This window comes from Asparagus officinalis, chromosome 4, assembly GCF_001876935.1.
Source record: "Asparagus officinalis chromosome 4, Aspof.V1, whole genome shotgun sequence".
In the NCBI taxonomy this organism is placed as follows: Eukaryota; Viridiplantae; Streptophyta; class Magnoliopsida; order Asparagales; family Asparagaceae; genus Asparagus; species Asparagus officinalis.
The window spans coordinates 93895370-93916107 of NC_033797.1; the positions used below are offsets into that span (position 1 = coordinate 93895370).

The window sequence follows — 20738 nt, forward strand, 5'->3', positions numbered from 1 at the left end:
GGCCTAGGTTCTTCCTTAGCTGGCGCATCCTGTATGTCAGCTTACGTTTTGCAACTGGCTTGCATGACACACTTGGTGTATAGCCTGCATATGGTAAGCTAAACTTTCAGCTTTCTCTAGAATAACATTTCATTCCTCAAGAAAAATATGTTTTTCGAAGTCAGCAATTTTCTTCATACCCTTCTTGTCAAGCACCATCCTCTTATATTGTGCCATTCTATTAATGGTTGTGTTCGAGAATGTCATCCTCCAAGTGAGAGGGAGCCTTCCCTTATAACTTTTGAGTGATTGGTGTTCTCGGGTTCTTTTTGTGTAGTGTGATAATGGTCTATTGAAGATCTTGAGTGATCGGTATTCTCATATTCCTTGAAAGATGTGAGATGTGTGAGGGGTTTCAAGTTTCTTCCATGCAAAACTTGTATTGCTTGTATTTGCTGCACCGCATATTGGTTTGTGAACATTGTGGATATCCCACTTGAGGGACAGTGGATGTAGGCACATCTGATCGAACCACATAAAATACTCTGCGTTGTTGGTGCTTACACTCCTTAGTGTGTGTGGTTATTTGTGTGCTCCATAGTCCCCAGCAAACCATTACAAGTTTACAACCCCTTAGTGTGTGTGGTTATTTGTGTGCTCCATAGTCCCCAGCAAACCATTACAAGTTTACAACCCATAAGACGCAACAGTAATCAGCTGAGCTTATCACCAAAAAAAAAGGAAAAGTTCATTTGTACAGGTAATTGAATCAATGGTATTTGGGGAGGACATCATCATGCCCAGCCAAATTCTTCAAAGTCAGAAGCAAAATATCATAGCAAATTACAAAGCAAAACGAGAACATTGTGGTCATGAAGGTATATCCCTTAAAGCTTCAATTTTACTTATACTCAGTGATCATGGCTTTCCTGCCAAACTGAAGCTGTTACTGATGATGAGTAGTTAGTAACACCAAGTGCACAATGCTTCTATCCCCTTTACTTCCTTCCTATTTTCTTTTCTCTTCTTTTTGTTTGTGAGTAGTACAAAAATTACATTAGGATCTGGAAGAATAATCTCCCACCATGGTAAAACGAATTTACACTCACTGCACAAACATGTATTTACTTTAAAAGATGTAAGTTGTTAGCAATGAGAGAGGGCGCGGGTCGAGAAAATGTCACGGCCCCCTTGTAAACTTCTTGGCTTCAACTGTATGAGTCCACGGTCGCTATAGAACCTTACGATCTCTCTGTTTCAGTTGTATGAGTTGTGTTCTGAGGCTGTATTCTTGAACCTGTTGACAATAGATCATCAGCTTCAGCTATAAATTGTAGTATTATGGCACTGTTTGGCAACCAAAAAAAGTGTCTTATCTAAGAGCTTGTGTCTTATTGACTTGGTCAATAAGCTAGTAGAGCTGTTTGGTGACCAAAAATAGGAGGAGATTATTTTAGAGATTGTGTCTTTTGCAAGTAGCTTTTGAAACTAGTGAGCTGGATACTGATTTCAGCAAATACAAAATGAGAAGCAACGAACTCTAATACAATACACCTTTCAAAAAAGTTTGAGGGACAATACAATGTAATTATGCCCTTTTCCCATTTTCAGAGAGACTCGAGCAGTTCTAATTGCACAATTCTTAGTAAAGGCAGTCATGTACAATGTGATATGTAATACTCTACATAATTACAATGACGATGAGCAAGGTAGTATTTCACACCTAAATCAAACTGCCGGCCATGAATAGATAGTTAGGTTTGAAGTTAGATGGTAGGTCCATGGAATCGAGTTGATAGCAATATTGATGGGGTGTAATCCTTGTTCCAGCTAAAAATATTAGAACAATATTTCACATCTTACAATGTGAAACTACATGTTTGGTTTCTGCATGCAAAACAAATACAACTATATTTCTACCTGCATTCCCGTTGTTGAAGCTAGTAGTTCTCTGCATTCGTCAAGCATGGCTCTCTCTTTTGCTGCAACAGCCGCAAGTTCAGACACAAGCACTCCCGTACTTTCTACCTGCGAAATATATGATCTGAGTCATATTACAAAATTTGAGACCGCAAACACCCAGCTACAACTATAATTCAGCATTTTCTGGAAAGGCATACTGAATTTGAATCGATTTCACTAGACAAATCAAAGACTAGTTAATTCATAAAAATCGGTTATTTACTCAATCCAAGTGTTATGAAACCCAAATTATACATATCTACTATGTATCAGGAAGGAGACAAGTTAGAAATATAAATTTGAGCAATTAATCAAGAACTAAAGCTGACTAGGAAGAAGAGTGTAAAACTAAAAGCGAAAAATCCATACGAACACTTATTTTAACATGTCTATTAAAAGGCCAACTTGAAAGCTTATTCAAGCTCAATTAAGTCCCAGTGTCACAGAATTTCAGCTACATGGGAGTTACCTAGTGTCACAGAATTTCAGTTACATGTGAGTTCAAGTACCTAGATTATATGTGATTATTTAGTAAATGCAATTAGTGATGGACTAGGCAATGAAAACAGCAAATCTAGACTTGAGGTTTTACAACTTGTTCTTATCATGACTTAAAAAGCCAAGATACCTATGTTGGTAATGATGTGGAGAGGCTTCTGCTTTTTCCATCAATATTTGCTTTTGCTTTACTATAGACAGGTACCAGCTTATAATGTGGAGAGGCTTCTGCTTTTTCCATCAATATTTGCTTTTGCTTTACTATAGACAGGTACCAGCTTATACACTTGGCCATCAAGTTAGTCCATGCAGGTTCAGAATTTAATATTATGTTACTCAGACACCATATAGTATATCATATGATACAGACCATTGGAAACCACGCCATCAGGCACATATTTTTCAGTGCAAGTTCATTGAAGTAACTTGATAGTGCTTGCAATGAATAGTAAAGATCAGACAAACTTCTAGTGGAATCTAAGCAAATGATCCAACTAATTTAATGCTAGAATTGTGTGGAAAACATGAAGCCACAGTAGGTAAGGCAGGTTTTTTAAGAAAGCCCAAACTATAATAACTAGAAATGTTGTCGCTTCAAAGATTATGATAGACTCAGTGTACAGTTACGAATATGTTCAGGACTCTGTTATAATTACAAGGAGCAGAAGAATAAGAGGAAGTGATTGTCAAGGTCTGTTGTCTAGGAATAATTATCATGAACCTCACATTTTCTTTTAGTTGCCTTTATTAACGGGTAATCATATTTTCATCACTACTATTTCAAACCCAAATTTTCCTCACCCAAAGTTCTTGCATAATATCTATACTTGGAAGATTAAAAAGAACTGAGACAACAAGGAAAGATTATCCATGGAATTCCCCTAGAAAGCCAACATCCCTTCCATATGTATGATATTTTCATCACTACTATTTCAAAACCACAAATTTCCCACCCAAAGTTCTTGCATAATATCTATACTTAAATCTTCAATACTTCAGAAACGGAGAGTGAAAAAATAACAGAGCCCAATCTCACCTTTGATAGCAAGTTGCAGATGGAAGATCCCATTACTTGCATTACATCAACTGCCGAACTAATAGCATGCTTCACAGCATGTGCATCACCCTGTAAAAGCAGGAGGCAAACATAAAATGACATAACTCTTGAGAACATTTCTATGAAAATTAATAAACTTCTCCCAAAACCTATCATGAATGATTATAAAAATGATAATTCATGTTTTACATTGTGCTTCTGATCACATGATAATCAATCATACCCTTGCACCCCCTGAAACTGGAAGTCGGAGTGTGCTTGCCTTCAAAGCTCCAATTGCCCCCGATAATGAATTATTGTAATCCATATCCAATACAGCCCATTCGTCAAGATATGATGTCTGCAGAAAATTGAATGTCACGCAAGAGCTTCAGATAACTGAGCTTAAATTTTAAGAAGATCCTATTACAGATTTCCGAGCAACTCAAGCAAGATACCCAGGAAATTTATTGATTTAAAACATAAATAAAAACATCATGAACTGAAAGGAGGAGAAGGATAAGAACCATATGATGAGATAGGAGGAAAGGTTAGAACACGAATAAGACAAATAAAGAAGGCAACAAATATGGGTAATGCAACTGTTACAAACCTGTCAAATAATCACCTTACTCAAAAGCTTAAACTAGTGGGTCAACAATGTAACCTGATGCTTTGTACAAGGTAGCCACTTTAAAACGGTAGACTTCTAGAGCCTCAAGGTACATAAGATGCTCTGAATAACGAGGATATATTTCCTTAGGCTGTAATAGTGCTTTTCCCAAGAGAAAAAAAGATAATTTTGATGCTTAAAAATTCAAAAAGCAATGACATCATTTTTCTTCTGATTCTGATTCGGATTAGTTTGCAGAATACAGCTTGATCACAAATTAAGGTGAAATATACCATGAGTCTTTGGCTCTTCCAACAAGTGTTTTGCACCATAAAGGATTACTGGCTTTTAGAAAGGAAAATCTATCATAATACTGTATATCCAAAGGATAAGTTAAAGGAGTCCGTATGTAAATAATTTGAGTGTTAATTAATATGAATCACAGACAGAAGAATTGATAAATCAGCTGCAGGACAATGCATGTTCAAAAGTTTAAAATTTATTATATGTGCACAAAACAGTCTTTTGAATTTTAATTTATGTAGTATTCTATATAAGAATAAAATGGAAATTTATTATTTTGGACGAATGTATTTCAAAAGATCCCCTCACTAAACAAAGACTACAATCCATATTTTAAATAGATTATTAGAACTATACATGTGGAATTCCATCTTGAAAGGGGAATCATCAAAAATTTCATCACCCTTCCCGAAACCATGCATATTCACGTGGATGAAAGACGGAAATCCATGAATGGTATGTATATGTATCTGTCTATACTCTATATGTATGTGAATGTGCGCGCGCATGTATGCATGCTTTCATGCATGTATGCATGTATGTACATACGATATTGTTTTAGTCCATGTTTTTGCCTTAGGGTTCCCCAATAGTCACACAAAGTAGTTGTCAGCTTAGTATTAAGATGGTGTATATAATAGGTGTAATAATTCTAAGTTTTTAGATAAATATATATAAGGAAAAGTATAAGGACTTTTATGCAAAAGTTATTAGAGGGTTCTAATAGCAAAAAGGGCCTTTATAAATACCCCACAAACCCTATACAACTCCTAATTCCATCAGCCGCTTCTCTTCTTTCCCGTCTCTGTTCCGCGGCTTAAAAAAGGGACCGGACATCAACTTCAAGAGGGAGTGCGTACCTGGGAGGAAAGGTAGACAAACAAATCCAAGCTTTACCTTTATTTAATCCTCATCTTAACATCACTAATTAATTTTAGCAACATACCTACACGTTGCATAAATGGAGCAATCAAAATTGCTCTTTTGTCTCCTTGTGTGGATCAGTCATGATTTGTTAAAAAAAATTATTATTATGTCAAAGCTATAACAATTGAGGTACTAAGTTGTTGTTATACTATAGTCGTATTAAATGATTTGATATGTGTATGTATTATAATTAGTGAGATGACTATATTGATGATTATTTTGTATGCCGTATTTAGGGATTCTACAAAATTCCGAGGAAGTATTGTGAGGAGTAGCCGGATTATCTTCGGATTTATTGTAAGTGGTGAATTTGTATATTATTCTTTGCGTATTTTTCATATAAAATTATATTGACTATATGTAAGTTTGTCCCTGATGGATTATACCCTTTGTATGGTTGCTTGCATACTAATTATTGATTGGATGAATGCACGTGGTTATTTGGTATAAGCCTGTGCTTATTTTCTCTGTCAATTATTATGTATTTTCATATAGTAATAGGTTGAGATGCATATGCGGTTGATTGATTTCACTATTGGTTGGCCTTTGACATTTTTGTATAACATACTTGGTTATATGAACTTTGTTCATTTTTCATTTTTTTAACATATGCATCTCGAGTCAATATACCGGTATATGTCGGATATAAGTAAGCTATTAAAACAGGGCTCAATGTGCCTCTATGAGGTTTTTATTTTAGCGTTAAGAGCCCAAGCTTGGGTCTCTCCGTCCCAGATCCACAGGCTTAATAATTGTGGGGTTTACCAAGTCAATCGGAGTATGAAGTGTTGACCGCATTGAGACGTAGCATGTTTATTTCCATTCCATGTTTCTTTAGTTTTCTTAAATATTTGCATCAAGTACTAGACTTCATTGATGAGTCTCTATCATTATTATATTTTGTTTATCTCTTGTCAAAATATTTTAGTTTTACAAAACCAGTATATAATGTATGAATTTATCCACTTATTGAGTTGTGAACTCATTGTGTTATTTTCATTTGTTTTCAGAGACTCGGGATTAGGTAGAATTGAGGATTTGTCAAATTCATAGAATGGAGCAAGGAATAAATTTCAGTCTAGTTATTATCTTCTAGGTGAATGTTAAATAAAGTCCTTGATGCTTAGTTGATATTGAGAGTTTTGTAATAATGAGATTTTTTCTTTAGGTCGAGTTTTATTTCAAGTTGAGGAATATTTGTTATATCAAATTAATTGGATTAATATTGACTTTTTGGATTATAGAGAATATTTATTGTTGGTGTTAGATCAATGAAGAGATTATTTTGATGGTCTTTTAATTTTTAATGAATGCATATTTTGGAGGATTTTTCACAGATTTAGTCCGACTCTAATATTCTTTTTAGGTTTAGAATTTGGGGTCGTGACAGAATGGTATCAGAGCCTAGGTTGTAGGTCCTAGTTGATTTTGGAGATGATTAAGTAATGAAAGAAAAATATATTGGATTTTGATGCCTAGAAATGAAAGTTGATGTTTTCATTTTAAAGTGTGATCGAGGACAACATGAACACTATTAGATCAAATTTCAGGTATAGGAATATATAAGATTAGAACCATGGATCACGTAGTCTCTTTAGTTTTGTTGTCTTAAAGGTAAAAGACTTAGTCTGGGTAGTTTAAGGTATGACTAGTGTATGCATTTCATGAAAAAATATTATTTGATTACTTATGCTTGTGATGAATATGTTATGAATTGATTTAATAAATATTAATACGATGAATATTTTGTACTAAACATATTTATTTTTGGTAATGTTAGATTGAGATGGCTCGTGGCAAGAGAGGTCTTCTCCTAGACTTGAGGCTAATGCAGGGGTTACGCTTCCTTTAAGTATACCCCAATCGAGTAGGTGTCCCCGGACTAGGGTTGGTGGAAATGATGATACAGGTCAACAAAACATTAAGACCCCAAATGTTACAAATAAGGCTCCTAATGGGAATGTCAGGGGAAGATCAGGACCCCGAACTCGTAGGGGTATGGCTACCCGTACTGCTAGGATTACGAGAGGGAATACTGGAGCTCAGTGAGGTGTTGAAGGACTCGCCATTGAAATGCAGAGTGGTTTTATGGAGAGGTAAATAGAGATCCTTGAAAAACAGTCAAAGGCAACTGAGAAGCTGAGCGAAGCACTAAATACACAAAAAAAGACTAAACCTATTGGCAGTGACTTTGAAAAGTTTAAGAAGATATCTTCACCATCTTTTCAGGGAGGTTCTGATCCAACAGTGGCACAAGAATGGCTGAAGAAAATGGAGAAGTACTTCAGAGCCTTGGGATGTTCAGAGGAGCAAAATTTTATTTATGCTACCTTTATGCTAGAGGGAGATGCAGAGATCTGGTGGGAAACTAAGGAGGCTAGTTTATCACTTGAGGGGGAGGATATTCCTTAGAGCAGATTTGTTAAATTATTCAGGGACAAATATTTTTCCTTGTACGTCCGATCTCGCAAGAAGAGAGAACTTATGGATTTGCAGCAGGGTGACATGACAGTGGAAGAATATGAAGCTAAGTTTAATGAATTATCTTGATATGCACCTGAGCTAGTTATAGAAGAATTTGATAAGATAGAGATGTTTGAGAATGTGTTGAGGCCCGAAATCCATCAGAAGGTCACAATAGTCATGTCAAAGACTTTTGAGGAGGTAGTGGAGCGAGCAAAAAGGGCTGAAAAAGCTAGTAAGGAAGAAAAGATTACAGATGAACCAAACAAGAACTGGGATCAGAAGAAGCGGATAAGGGACGAGAGTAATCAAAAAGATATGTAAACTTTTAAGCCTTTTAAGAAGCCAACATTTCGAGGGTCAAGAGCTCCAGTGCAGAGATCGGGGCAATTTGTGCAGAGGACAGGTCCTCCTATTCAGAGACATGATGGACAGTGTTATAAATGCGGCAAAAATCACAAAGGCCGTGCTTGTTCTTTATTCCGAGGTTGTTTTGAGTGTGGCCAATAGGGCCATATTATGAGAGATTGTCCAGCAAAGAAGGGAACCAAGACTGATGATCAGAAAGTGAAGCCTACACCTAATGATGGTAAAAAATCTAAGGCACAAGGGAGAGTATTTGCTTTGACGAAACATGATGATCTCGCATCTAACTCTGTCGTTACAGATGCACTCGTTATTTCCTCTAAGCTCGCACATGTGTTGTTTGATTCTGGTTCTTCTCATTCATTTATATCTCATAGTTTTGCTAGTAAGTTGGGCAGAACTCCAGAATTTTTAGAATCTGAACTATCAGTTTTCACCCCATTTGGCGATTGTATGATCACTAATCACATCTTTAAGGGATGTGAGGTTGTAGTGGGAGATCGAACAATGCTTGTGAATCTTGTGTTACTTGATATTCATGATTTTGATGTTATTCTTGGAATGGATTGGCTCTCTACTTATCATGGATATCTAGATTGTTTTCATAAGCGAGTTTCATTCAGAATTCTTGGGGAGTCCGAGTTTTGTTTCGAGGGGACGGGTGTTAGTGTACCTCCATGTGTTATTTCAGCTATGTGAGCTTGTAGACTTCTAAGAAAAGGTTGTCAGGGTTATCTTGCTAGTGTAGTTTGTACCGAGAAGGAAATCATTTTGGATAAAATTCCAATTGTTCGAGAATACCCTGAGGTTTTTCCTGAAGACTTGGCAGGGCTACCACCTGACAAGAAGATTGAGTTTGCTATTGATTTAATTCCAGGAATAGGGCCAATCTCAAAAGCACCTTATCGAATGGCACCAGTAGAGACGAGGGAGTTAAAGACTTAATTACAGGAGTTGTTAGATAAGGGCTTCATCAGGCCGAGTGTATCTACTTGGGGTGCTCCAATACTTTTTGTGAAGAAAAAAGATGCGAGTATGAGGCTTTGTATAGATTACCGAGAATTGAACAGGGTGACTGTGAAGAACAAACATCATTTGCCTCGGATTGATAATTTATTTGATCAGTTGAAGGGCGCCCAGGTGTTCTCAAAAATTGACCTTCGGTCTGGTTATCACCAGCTCAAGATTAAGCCTGAAGATGTGTCAAAGACTGCATTTAGAATAAGATATGGACACTATGAATTCTTGGTGATGCCATTTGGATTGACAAATGCTCCACCTGTTTTTATGGATTTGATGAATAGGGTGTTCAGGTCTACTCTTGACCAGTTTGTAGTTTTTATTGATGACATTTTGGTCTACTCTAGAAGCCGAGAGGAATATGAAGAACCCTTAAGAACTATTTTGCAATTACTTTTGGAACACAAATTGTATGCAAAGTTGATGAAGTGTGAATTCTGGTTAGAGTGTGTCTCATTTTTGGGGCATGTTATTTCTAAAGAAGGAGTGTCGGTTGATCCTTCAAAGATAGAGGCAATTGTTGATTGGAAGAGATCTAGCACCGTGACCTAGATACGAAGCTTCCTGGGATTAGCTGGTTACTATAGAAGATTTATTGAAGGATTTTCCTGCATCGCAGCACCTTTGACTCGATTGACTCAGAAATGGGTCAAGTTTCACTGGACAGAGAAGTGTGAACAGAGCTATCAGGAGTTGAAGGATCGATTAGTGTCTGCACCTATACTCACGATTCCTTCTGGATCAGGTGGATTTGTGATATACAGTGATGCTTCTCATATTGGCCTTGGTTGTGTTCTTATGCAGAATGGGAAAGTAGTAGCATATGCATCCAGACAACTTAAACCTTATGAAAAAAACTACCCAGCACATGATTTGGAGTTAGCTGCTGTTATCTTTGCATTGAAGATTTGGCGACACTATTTGTACGGGAAGACTTGTGACATCTACACAAATCATAAGAGCCTTAAATATATTTTCACACTTAAAGAGTTAAATATGAGACAAAGGCGATGGTTGGAGCTAATGAAGGATTATGACTTTAATATTCATTATCATCCTGGTAAGGTAAATGTAGTAGCTGATGCTTTGAGTAGGAAGTCCAATGCTAGTGTAGCCACTTTGATCACAAGTCAGAAGCATATGCTGGAGGACTTGAGGAGACTTGATATTGATATTCGACTTCGAGGATCTGGAGTGATGTTTGCTCATCTTAAAATTCAGCTTGCTTTGATTGACAGGCTTGTGGCTGCACAAAGTAATGATCCGGTTCTTGTAAAAATTAAAGCAGATGTGGAACAGGGACTTCAACATGATTTTGTAGTTCATGATGGAGCTTTGAGATTTAAAAACCGCTTATGTATACCTAATAATCCGGAGTTGAAGAAAGAAGTCCTAGAGGAGACGCACTGTTCGGCGATACAATTCATCCTGGATCAACGAAGATGTATAGAGATTTGCGAAAAACATTTTGGTGGAATGATATGAAGCGGGATATTGCAGAATTTGTATCTAGGTGTTTGATGTGCCAACAAGTCAAGATTGAACATCAGAAGCCTGACGGACTACTTCAGCCTCTTCCAATTCCTGTGTAGAAGTGGGAGGAGGTAACAATGGATTTTATGACTGGTTTTCCTAGGAGTCAGAGTGATAATGACATTATATGGGTGATTGTTGATCGGCTTACTAAATCGGCTCATTTCTTACCTTGTAAAATTACTCATTCTCTTGAGAAGCTTGCTGAATTATATGTTAAGGAGATTGTGAGATTGCATAGGATACCAGTGACTACTATATCAGATAGAGATTCGAGATTTCGTTCTAGATTTTGGTAAGGTCTGAATAATGTCTTGGGAACACAATTGGGTTTTAGCACATCTTATCATCCGCAGACGGACGGGCAATCGGAGAGGACTATTCAGATATTGGGGGATATGCTTCGTGCTTGTGTTTTGGATTTGAAGGGTAGCTGGGAAAAAACATTTACCTTTGGTGGAGTTTGCATATAACAATAGCTATCACTCCAGTATTGATATGTCCCCTTATGAAGCATTATATGGTAGGAGATGTAGATCACCTATTTGTTGGGATCAAGTAGGAGAAAGAAGGTTGCTCGGTCCTGAGATAGTGCAGATTACTACTGAGAAGATTCAACTGATACGTGAGAGGCTTCGTATAACTCAAAGCAGGCAGAAGAACTATGCTGATAATAGAAGAAGAAAGTTGGAGTTTGAAGTCGACGATCATATTTTTCTTAAAGTATCACCTACTAAGGGAGTGATGAGATTTGGAAGAAAGGGCAAGTTGAGTCCGAGATATATTGGACCATTTGAGATTTTGGAGAGGGTTGGAGTTGTAGCATACAAAATTTCATTGCCTCCAGAGTTGGCTAAAATTCATAATGTTTTCCATGTATCAATGCTGAGGAAGTGTGTACTTGATCCGAGTCATGTATTGATTTATGAGCCTCTTGGGATTAGGGAAGATTTGACATATTCAGAGTATTCAGTTAGAATTTTGGACCGAAAGGAGCAAGCTTTGAGGTCAAGAATTGTTAAGCTAGTGAAGATTTTATGGAAAAATTATTCAACTAAAGAAGTTACTTGGGAGCACGAAGATGAGATGAAGGGAAATTATCCTAATTTATTTGAAGACTCAGGTATGTCCAAGTTTTAAGGACAACTTCTATTAAGAGGGGTAGTATGTAATAATTTTAAGTTTTTAGATAAATATATATAAGGAAAAGTATAAGGATTTTTATGCAAAAGTTATTAAAGGGTTCTAATAGCAAAAAGAGCCTTTATAAATACCCCACAAACCCTACACAACTCCTAATTCCATCAGCCGCTTCTCTTCTTTCCCGTATGTGTTCCGCGGCTTCCGCTTCGGCCTCTTAAAAAAAAAGAAAAAAAAGGAACCGGACATCAACTTCAAGAGGGAGTGCGTACCTGGGAGGAAAGGTAGACAAACAAATCCAAGCTTTACCTTTATTTAATCCTCATCTTAACATCACTAATTAATTTTAGCAACATACCTACACGTTGCATAAATGGAGCAATCAAAATTGCTCTTTTGTCTCCTTGTGTGGATCAGTCATGATTTGTTAAAAAAAATTATTATTATGTCAAAGCTATAACAATTGAGGTACTAAGTTATTGTTATACTATAGTCGTATTAAATGATTTGATATGTGTATGTATTATAATTAGTGAGATGACTATATTGATGATTATTTTGTATGTCGTATTTAGGGATTCCACAAAATTCCGAGGAAGTATTGTGAGGATTAGCCGGATTATCTTCGGATTTATTGTAAGTGGTGAATTTGTATATTATTCGCTGCGTATTTTTCATATAAAATTATATTGACTATATGTAAGTTTGTTCCTGATGGATTATACCCTTTGTATGGTTGCTTGCATACTAATTGTTGATTGGATGAATGCACGTGGTTATTTGGTATAAGTTTATGCTTATTTTCTCAATCAATTATTATGTATTTTCATATAGTAGTAGGTTAAGATGCATATGTGGTTGATTGATTTCACTATTGGTTGGCCTTTGGTATTTTTGTATAACATACTTGGTTATATGAACTTTGTTCATTTTTCTTTTTTTTAAACATATGCATCTCGAGTCAATATATCGGTATATGTCGGATATAAACAAGCTATTAAAACATGGCTCAATGTGTCTCTATGAGGTTTTTATTTTAGCGCTAAGAGCCTAGCTTGGGTCTCACCGTCCCGGATCCACGGGCTTAATAATTATAGGGTTTACCAAGTCAACCGGAATATGAAGTGTTGACCGCATTGAGATGTAGCCTGCTTATTTCCATTCCATGTTTTTTTAGTTTTCTTAAATATTTGCATCAAGTACTAGACTTCATTGATGAGTCTCTATCATTCTTATATTTTATTTATCTCTTGTCAAAATATTTTAGTTTTGCAAAATCAGTGTATAATGTATGAATTTATCCACTTATTGAGTTGTGAACTCGTTGTGTTATTTTCGTTTCTTTTCAGAGACTCGGGATTAGGTGGAATTGAGGATTTGTCAAATTCATAGAATGGAGCAAGGAATAAATTTCAGGCCTGTTATTATTTTCTAGGTGAATATTGAATAAAGTCCTTGATGCTTAGTTGATATTGAGAGTTTTGTAATAATGAGATTTTTCCTTTAGGGCGAGTTTTATTTCAAGTTGAGGAATATTTGTTATATCAAGTTAATTGGATTAATATTGACATTTTGGATTATAGAGAATATTTATTGTTGGTGTTAGATCAATGAAGAGATTATTTTAATGGTCTTTTAATGAATGCATATTTTGGAGGATTTTTCACAGATTTAGTCCGGCTCTAATATTCTTTTTAGGTTTGGAATTTGGGGTCGTGACAATAGGAGTATGTAAACATTGGAATTAATTTTTTCTCTTATAATTTTGGAATTAAGGCAATATATGTTAATATTTTCAACATATAGAGTAATAATTGATAATTGTTATTTGGAACTTTAACAATGACATGACTCGTGGACAGAATTATCTAACAGAAGAATCATTCATCAAGTACATTCATGAGCCAGAAAAAGAAAAATACTGACCATACATTACCTGTTCTCTCAGAATTAAGTTCAGCTTCATCTCTTGCTTCAGTTGTTGAATACAGATTCTTTTAAGGGTGACAGATTCCCACAAAACTGCAGTAGTGTCCCAGACATTGTATAGTGTATTCTGTTTCATTAAGGGGGCAAAGTGTCATGAACTGCCTATGTCCAATAAAACCAGATTTTTCAGAGTATAAATGGAATCATATGTAACCAATAAAAGCACACTGAATTTTGATTCACAAATGTCCAAAGATAAAGTCAATATGGGGTTATTTTCTTTTTGTTACATTCCACCCTCAAACTCCAGTAACTAGACTGCAGAAATGGAATTGTGTGTCTCCAAGCCTCCTAAAAAAGTATGTATCTGAAGCACGGATATGGCGAAGTCAGAGGTATCTGAAGCACGGATATGGCGAAGTCAGAGGATTGAATTTCCACGGTTGAATTTAGAAGGTCAAGCATTCTGGCAGCCCAATCAAAGCCATTTAACCATCCCAGTTGAAGGCTGCTATAATTCTGAACATATCTAGATGTCTATAGGCTATAGAACAACCAGGTTTGCACTGAGATCTAATGTCAAATTAGATTTTATAGAATATGTTACAGTAGAATTTGACTATGTCACTCCACGTTCTGGGTCATGCATTGCGTGCACTGGGGTATTAGTTTATAGTTTATACGACTCCATATTCCCATGTACCTAAATAAACTGTTTCATATTACTTCTAACAAAAATAAATCATAATGCATCATCTACAAGTATCTAAAGAAATGAACGACACATTTGTTTCTTTTATAAGTAATATCAGTTAACAATGGCATGAATTAATATACAGAATTTCAGGCCATTAGAACTGAAATGCATCAAGTTTTCCTACCTCTGTTCTTATTTTTTGAATGAACAATGCATCCAGTGCTAGTGCATTTACGAAGCGCCACTGCAAATCCCTATTGTATAGCAGCTGTAGCTGATGAACATTATCTACATGGTTCTCACTCTTCTTCCCTTTATGAACATCAACAATATAGCTCAGAACAGATGGAGTTGCAGATACTTGACTTGTTTTACATCTTGATAAAGAGAAAGGAGTTGATGATGCTCTGAGTGGACTCTGCATTGTCTTTGAGATTAGGGATGGTGCAGATAAAGTCCTACTAGGAGATGGAAGACGATGCAATCTGGGGATGGGAGATGATTGAGTCCTAACTGGGTGTGAAGGAGCACTTAGACTGGAAATTGAATCGTGTTTTCCTCTTCCACTCGCATTAAGGGACACTTTTCTGGCCATCTCATTTCTTGGCTGTTGAATGGCTCTGGATATGGGCATTCTCCTTGGTGAAACTCCCCTCGATGAAATCAACGAAGAGGCAGATTGTGAAACCTTATCAAAAATACCTCCGCTTCTTGCCAAGTTAGTAGAGGTCACTTTCCCATCCATCACTCCAGGCAACATCTTTTTATCTACGGGTCTCGTAGTTGAATTCTCCACAGGTTTGGAATTCTCAAAAAGATCCAATGAGTTCCTCCCTCCCAAAGGGGTCTTTTTCCTCGCAGTCACCATATTGGTAGAAGACTTCAATGCTTGATCTGAAGAAGCATTGGTAACCATCCTATCCTTCTTACCAGCAAAAGATTCTGCTTGGAAAGAAGATGAAAGACTTCTAATAGAAGGCCACAACCCATCAAGAGTACGTGTAGCTAGGGACCGTGATGAGGTATTGTGCATCTCCATGGCGAAATCATTAACTGGCGTTGTTGACTTTGATGATGAAGACAAGCACATGGAAGGCTTTGAAGATCGGTTAGGACTAGAGGATCTTGAAGAAGAGGTAGAGGGCCTTCTCTCAGCAGATTGAGCTCTCTCAGGAAGTGAAGCTCCAGTAGTAGGGAAATGATGACTAGCATCTGGAGATGGGTATCTTCTAGGATTTGTGTTAGGATTAGCTCTTGTTGTGATACCAGACTTATATCTTGAAGCAACTTCTCTAGTCAGATGTTTTCGGGAAACAAGCCCAGAATTATGCTTCTCCGAAGGAGCCAAAGGCAGCCTTGGTTTGCCATTTTTCTGGATTTTTTTCAGCTGTGCTACAGTTTGTAAAGGCTCCAAGGTACACTTATCCATCCCTGGAATCTTCCGGATTAAGCCATGTTGATGTTTTCTTCATAGAACTCTGCACTTACACCAATCGCAATGGACTCATAAACCTGCACTTAATAGTCGTACCAAGGGTCAGGAGAATTTCATTATAACAGCAAAGAAAGTGCATTTGGTTTATCTAAAGAGCAGAAAGAACTTAATATGCTTTATTAACATCAAACCCGTGAAAAGAACACTATATGTAGAATACCTATAGACAGAAAAATTCAGCAGCGCTTGAAATGTACAAAGAGAGTAGACTGGTTACTTAAATTAAATCTGAATCATTAAAGTTCGAATCATCGCACAAAAGATAAATACTTGGTCATATTAAGGAGTAAAAGGTAAAGGTATAGAATGGGTTTTACCGAAGAACTCACAAAAAATGAACACACACACGCACACAAGGTATACAATTGTGAATACATATAAGAACCAGAAATTCAATTTCTTGGGAGCAACAAATCAAGAGACATATCTAACCACACTAAAAAGAAGATAGCCACCGCAAAATGGAGAACAAAGAAATGAAAGAATCAATTTTTTTTTCTACAAGATAAAGAAATACAAAGAAGAGATAAAGTATAACATAATTTAAGCTATTCAAAATAAATGGATACTGAATAGTGAACCCATCAAAAAGGGAAAGGCAGCAGGGACAAGGAAAATAGAATTTCATGATGAAAAAGAATAAACCTAGCTGATGAATCTTACGCAAAGAGTGAGAGGACATCAAGGAGAGATCTCTGAAGAACACGAGCACAGTGCTAGAGTCCATAAGAGAGATGAATTGCCCAGAATACATCCCAAATTCAAGAGAATTGCTGCTTTACAACATTACAGAGTATAAAGTCGACATAATTCAGAGAAATTAAAAAAGTAATGTCAGCTTTTGTAAAGTTGAGCAATCCAGGATCTGATATCAAACTGGTGTAATGAAAACATCAGAGAAAACCCAAGTCCATTAAAAAGATTAAAAAACAATTACATTAATCCACAAAAAGAAAAAAAGAGATTGTTGTTTTTTCGAGATACCCATGAAAGATGCATTGGACATAGACCTATGGAAAAGGAGAAATAGCCCGATGCATGTGTCCGTATGAGATGAAATGTCCAAATTCATCACAAGAAACCCAAATCCACAGAGGGTGTTTTGTGTCTTTTTTAGATTTTTCTTTGGATGGTATCAAGGAGGGCAGACAAGATGGAGGCTGCCGGTTCACTGTAGAGGGAGCAAGATGTGTGTGAGGGCATCCCAACACTACAGCCGAAAGAGGATTCATGTTCTTCTTCAAATATTTTAATGCTATCTCTGCCATATAATAAATTCTCTCTTTCTTTGTCGTCTGCCCTTCTCACGGGAGTGACATTGGTCTGTAAAGCGAAGGATGAACGTGCCTTCTTCTCTCCTTCTCTCTTAAATTGGGGTTAAATAGTAAAAGGACCAATTAGGGTTTTACCTTTTGATTCCTTAAATTTTTGTCTATTTATGGTAAAAGCTGGCAGCTTGGCTGTTTATGAGATCCACGTGCAGGGCGTTGAAAACTCCGATCATGGACTAACCTCATTAAGAATTATAACCAAGTCAGTTGGATTTTGACATCTAGTAAAGATCCATCGCCTACGGTTTTGTTTGGTTTCATCACGGATAAATTAAACAGGACAAAACAAAACCTCGAAAATTCTAAATATTTAACAAGAAAAATCCTCAACAGTATCTACAGATTTTAGCTTCTAAAGTTCAGGTCAGTCACGTTAAATTGCTACAGTCATCGAAAAAAATAATTCTTATAAATTCAAAATAAAATAAAATAAAATAAAACGAAAATCAGACGAGCTAGAACAAAATCGAACCTCGAAACTAACCTCAGACGACAAAAATCAAAGATTTAAGTCTAGGTTTTTCTTCCTAGAACTTCGTGCGCACAGAAATCCCTAGTTAATTTAGCGGCATACCTCGGAATTCGTGGGGGAAAGCGCGAACCTCAAAGCAAGGGTGGGAGAAGAGTCACAGGAGGCGATCGCAGCGATCAGCGACTCTCCGCAAGAACTCGATCAAAAGTCTCTATTTAAAAGAGGAAAAGTCTCGAAACTAACATATTTCTCAAACTTTTGTTTTGTTTAAAGTTTGAGAAAAAAGGGCGCTAGCGCAGGAGAAAACTCCATTTAGTCTGGTCACCGCGCTTAAGCTCACCTCCCCGCAAGCTAGCAGGGGGTCAACTCTTGCTCCGCATCAATTGCCTCAGTGGTGGTGAGCAGAACGAACCGTTAATCCCTCTACTCCTCATAATTAGGACATAAAAAATGTAATTAAGGGCTAAAGAAGCGTTACTAATCTCATCGACGACGCGGCCAACGGCTGCCCCTCTTGACGGAGTCCAAAAGGACAAGCGTGACTACACGTCAAAGCTACAGAGAGCCGAAGGTACGACTTAGTTAGCCGGTTCCTGAAGAAGAAAACACGAGGTCAGATCGGATGCACGCGCGGGGTACAGCTTAAGAGCGGGGCGCGGGTACGTGCCTCTGCCCGCTGCGTGGCGAATACGCGCCGAATGTAACGGAATGGTGGGCCCCACTGTTTTCCTTGGAGGCACATGGGGATTGGGTCTTGATCTAGTAGCGACTGGCTCGGTATGTCTTAAGGGGAAGTTAATTTGGTGAGATGTTACATTTTTCCAAGTGTAATTATAAAAAAGGAAAAATCGTCAAGTTGATTACTCAAGTAGTAATTTACGCGTTTTAAGAGTTTGATTTCCAAAATTTCATCTTGCACCAGTTTAATTTTGAAATCTTAAAACATAATTTCACCTCGTGTCTTCTTTATTAAGCTCCTTCGTTACGACATTACTATACTGAAATATCGATGCTATTATGGCATTTTATATTCCCTCCTGTGAACCTGAGCATCTGGCATTCACATCCCTCCTCCAAAGCATCACTCCTCCTCATTTCACCGAAGTTATCTCAAAATTGGACGCATTTGACGAAAACATCCATGAAAATCGATCCCAAGAGAAAAACTACTACTTGACGAAGGATTAGAAGTTTCCTCCTCCGCCTTCTTCTTCGTTGCGAATACGCGCGCACGATACCTTTTTCCTTCGCCACTTCCTCAGAGCCGGAGCTCTCTTCCTGGTTGAACTTCCTGTCCAGCTTAATCGGTGACGTTTCTTTCTCAACGAAGAACTTGTTGTTTCTTGCTCCCCGGAAACACAATGGGAAGCAGGAAAGAGAACTATCCGTAGCTTACGAGAACTGTCGTTATTTATTAACATAAAAGTGCCGTTAGAAATTAAATTTTCATGCAGATAATCAGCCGGAAGCATGTTCATGGATAATCTGCTAAGGAAATGGCCTCCAGACTGACTCGGTCACAGGGACAGAGTAAGAATAGGTGCTCATCTGACTTCCTGTCTGTTTTGCAGAAAACACAATGTCACAATCCATCCCCCTTTTTTGCATTTTGGATGAATGATGAGGTAAACACGACATTTTTATCTTTTTGGATTGGAATATTAAAAATAATTATTGTGCTCTCTGTAATAATTCTATGAACAATTAATAATACATTACTTGCATTATGTGGGAATCATACTAATATGTCGTATGATTATATGCTTTAGTGTTGCTGTACCTCCCCAAGTTAAATGCTTGCTAGTAGGGGTGTGCTAAACTATATCCGTATCCGTATTTGACGAAATAGCCATAATTGTATCCATTAGGATACAGATATGATTACTCAAATCTACAACTGATTAAATATGGTTACAAATATGGTTTTATAGTGATATCCGAAATATCCAAATACATATTGGTCATATTGTTACAATAGTTTTAATCCTTAGATTATAGATTTGAGGTTAATTCTGATGGTCGTTTGAGGTTAATTTTGATGATCAAGATGTCTAATCTTAGCTTTTTAGCTATAACAAACATATTAATGAACCTTTTTGTATCACATGAACTATATATATATATATATTTTCAATATATCTAGTTTTCATATAACCGTTTTTTATCTACATGTAAATCCGCTTATATATTCGCATGTATATTCATATCCTTATTAGATTTTAGCAGATATGGATATAAATTTTCTTTACTGAGGTATACCCATAACCGTATTCGTATTCGTAATGAGTAAGCGGATATGAATATGATAAGTACTATATAAGAGCCGTAACCGGATTGAATACACTCCTACTTGCTAGTAGTCCTCACTCTTGTTCAGAGAGCTCCTTCAAGATAATGGGAAGTTCAGGCACAAAACTTGCATCTTTTGTGAAAAAAGGAACAACAAAGGATAGATGAAACTCTCAGCTAAATTCATTTCACTGTTAAACGACTTATTATATATTATTGAGCCTGCGATCCAGAATTATCGGAGATACTTGATGCATTTTTTGCTTCCATCTTTCAGTCATATAATTAAAGTGCAAAATCAGGTTGCTAGTCTTCGAGTAAGAGTGTTTAATTAAGGGCATAAATAATTTTTGTTTAATTATAGCTCAATGAGGAAATCTCTTTCCTTGGTTGAAACTTCAAATCATGCACATAAAAAGGTGGATCATTCACGCACATGCCAACATTTATGTGAATCCTTTTGTTATTTTTCCCAAAAAATTATTGACAATTTAGAGTGTTCATTTATAGCTCAATGAATAATTCCTGAAGTGGATCCCATGGTGCCTACTGTATATGAGTACAATGTAGAGCCCAAACATGTAATAAGTGTGATTCAAACTAGGTCAGCATAAACAAATAGACAAAAGCATTTCGCATTTGAGCTAGCAATATAAATTCGTATTAATAATTAAGTGATAATTAT

General features: G+C 36.7%; 1 protein-coding gene across 6 annotated transcripts; it reads right to left on the reverse strand.

The window, feature by feature from the left end:
- Positions 716 to 18126, reverse strand: LOC109837854 (AUGMIN subunit 8-like). 6 transcript variants are annotated; one of them, XM_020406220.1, is made up of 8 exons: positions 17867 to 18126; positions 16625 to 16734; positions 14651 to 15978; positions 13777 to 13896; positions 3720 to 3836; positions 3476 to 3565; positions 1900 to 2007; positions 716 to 1276 (listed from the first exon to the last, which is right to left on the reverse strand). In XM_020406220.1, exons 3-8 carry the CDS (start codon positions 15893 to 15895, stop codon positions 1211 to 1213), a joined length of 1746 nt encoding a protein of 581 aa, XP_020261809.1. In that variant the 5' UTR covers positions 15896 to 15978; positions 16625 to 16734; positions 17867 to 18126; the 3' UTR covers positions 716 to 1210. The 6 variants fall into 6 exon arrangements, with proteins under 6 accessions (XP_020261809.1, XP_020261810.1, XP_020261812.1 ...); XM_020406221.1 differs by lacking the exon at positions 16625 to 16734; XM_020406223.1 differs by lacking the exons at positions 16625 to 16734; positions 17867 to 18126 and adding an exon at positions 16972 to 17180.

Coding starts and splice junctions, on each gene's coding strand:
- LOC109837854 (XM_020406221.1), bottom strand. CDS start 15,895: ATGGATAAGTGTACCTTGGAGCCTTTACAAACTGTAGCACAGCTGAAA. Junction 13,897..14,650: donor TTCAAAAAATAAGAACAGAG/GTAGGAAAACTT, acceptor TTAATGAAACAG/AATACACTATACAATGTCTG. Junction 2,008..3,475: donor TCTGCAACTTGCTATCAAAG/GTGAGATTGGGC, acceptor TATATTTCGCAG/GTAGAAAGTACGGGAGTGCT.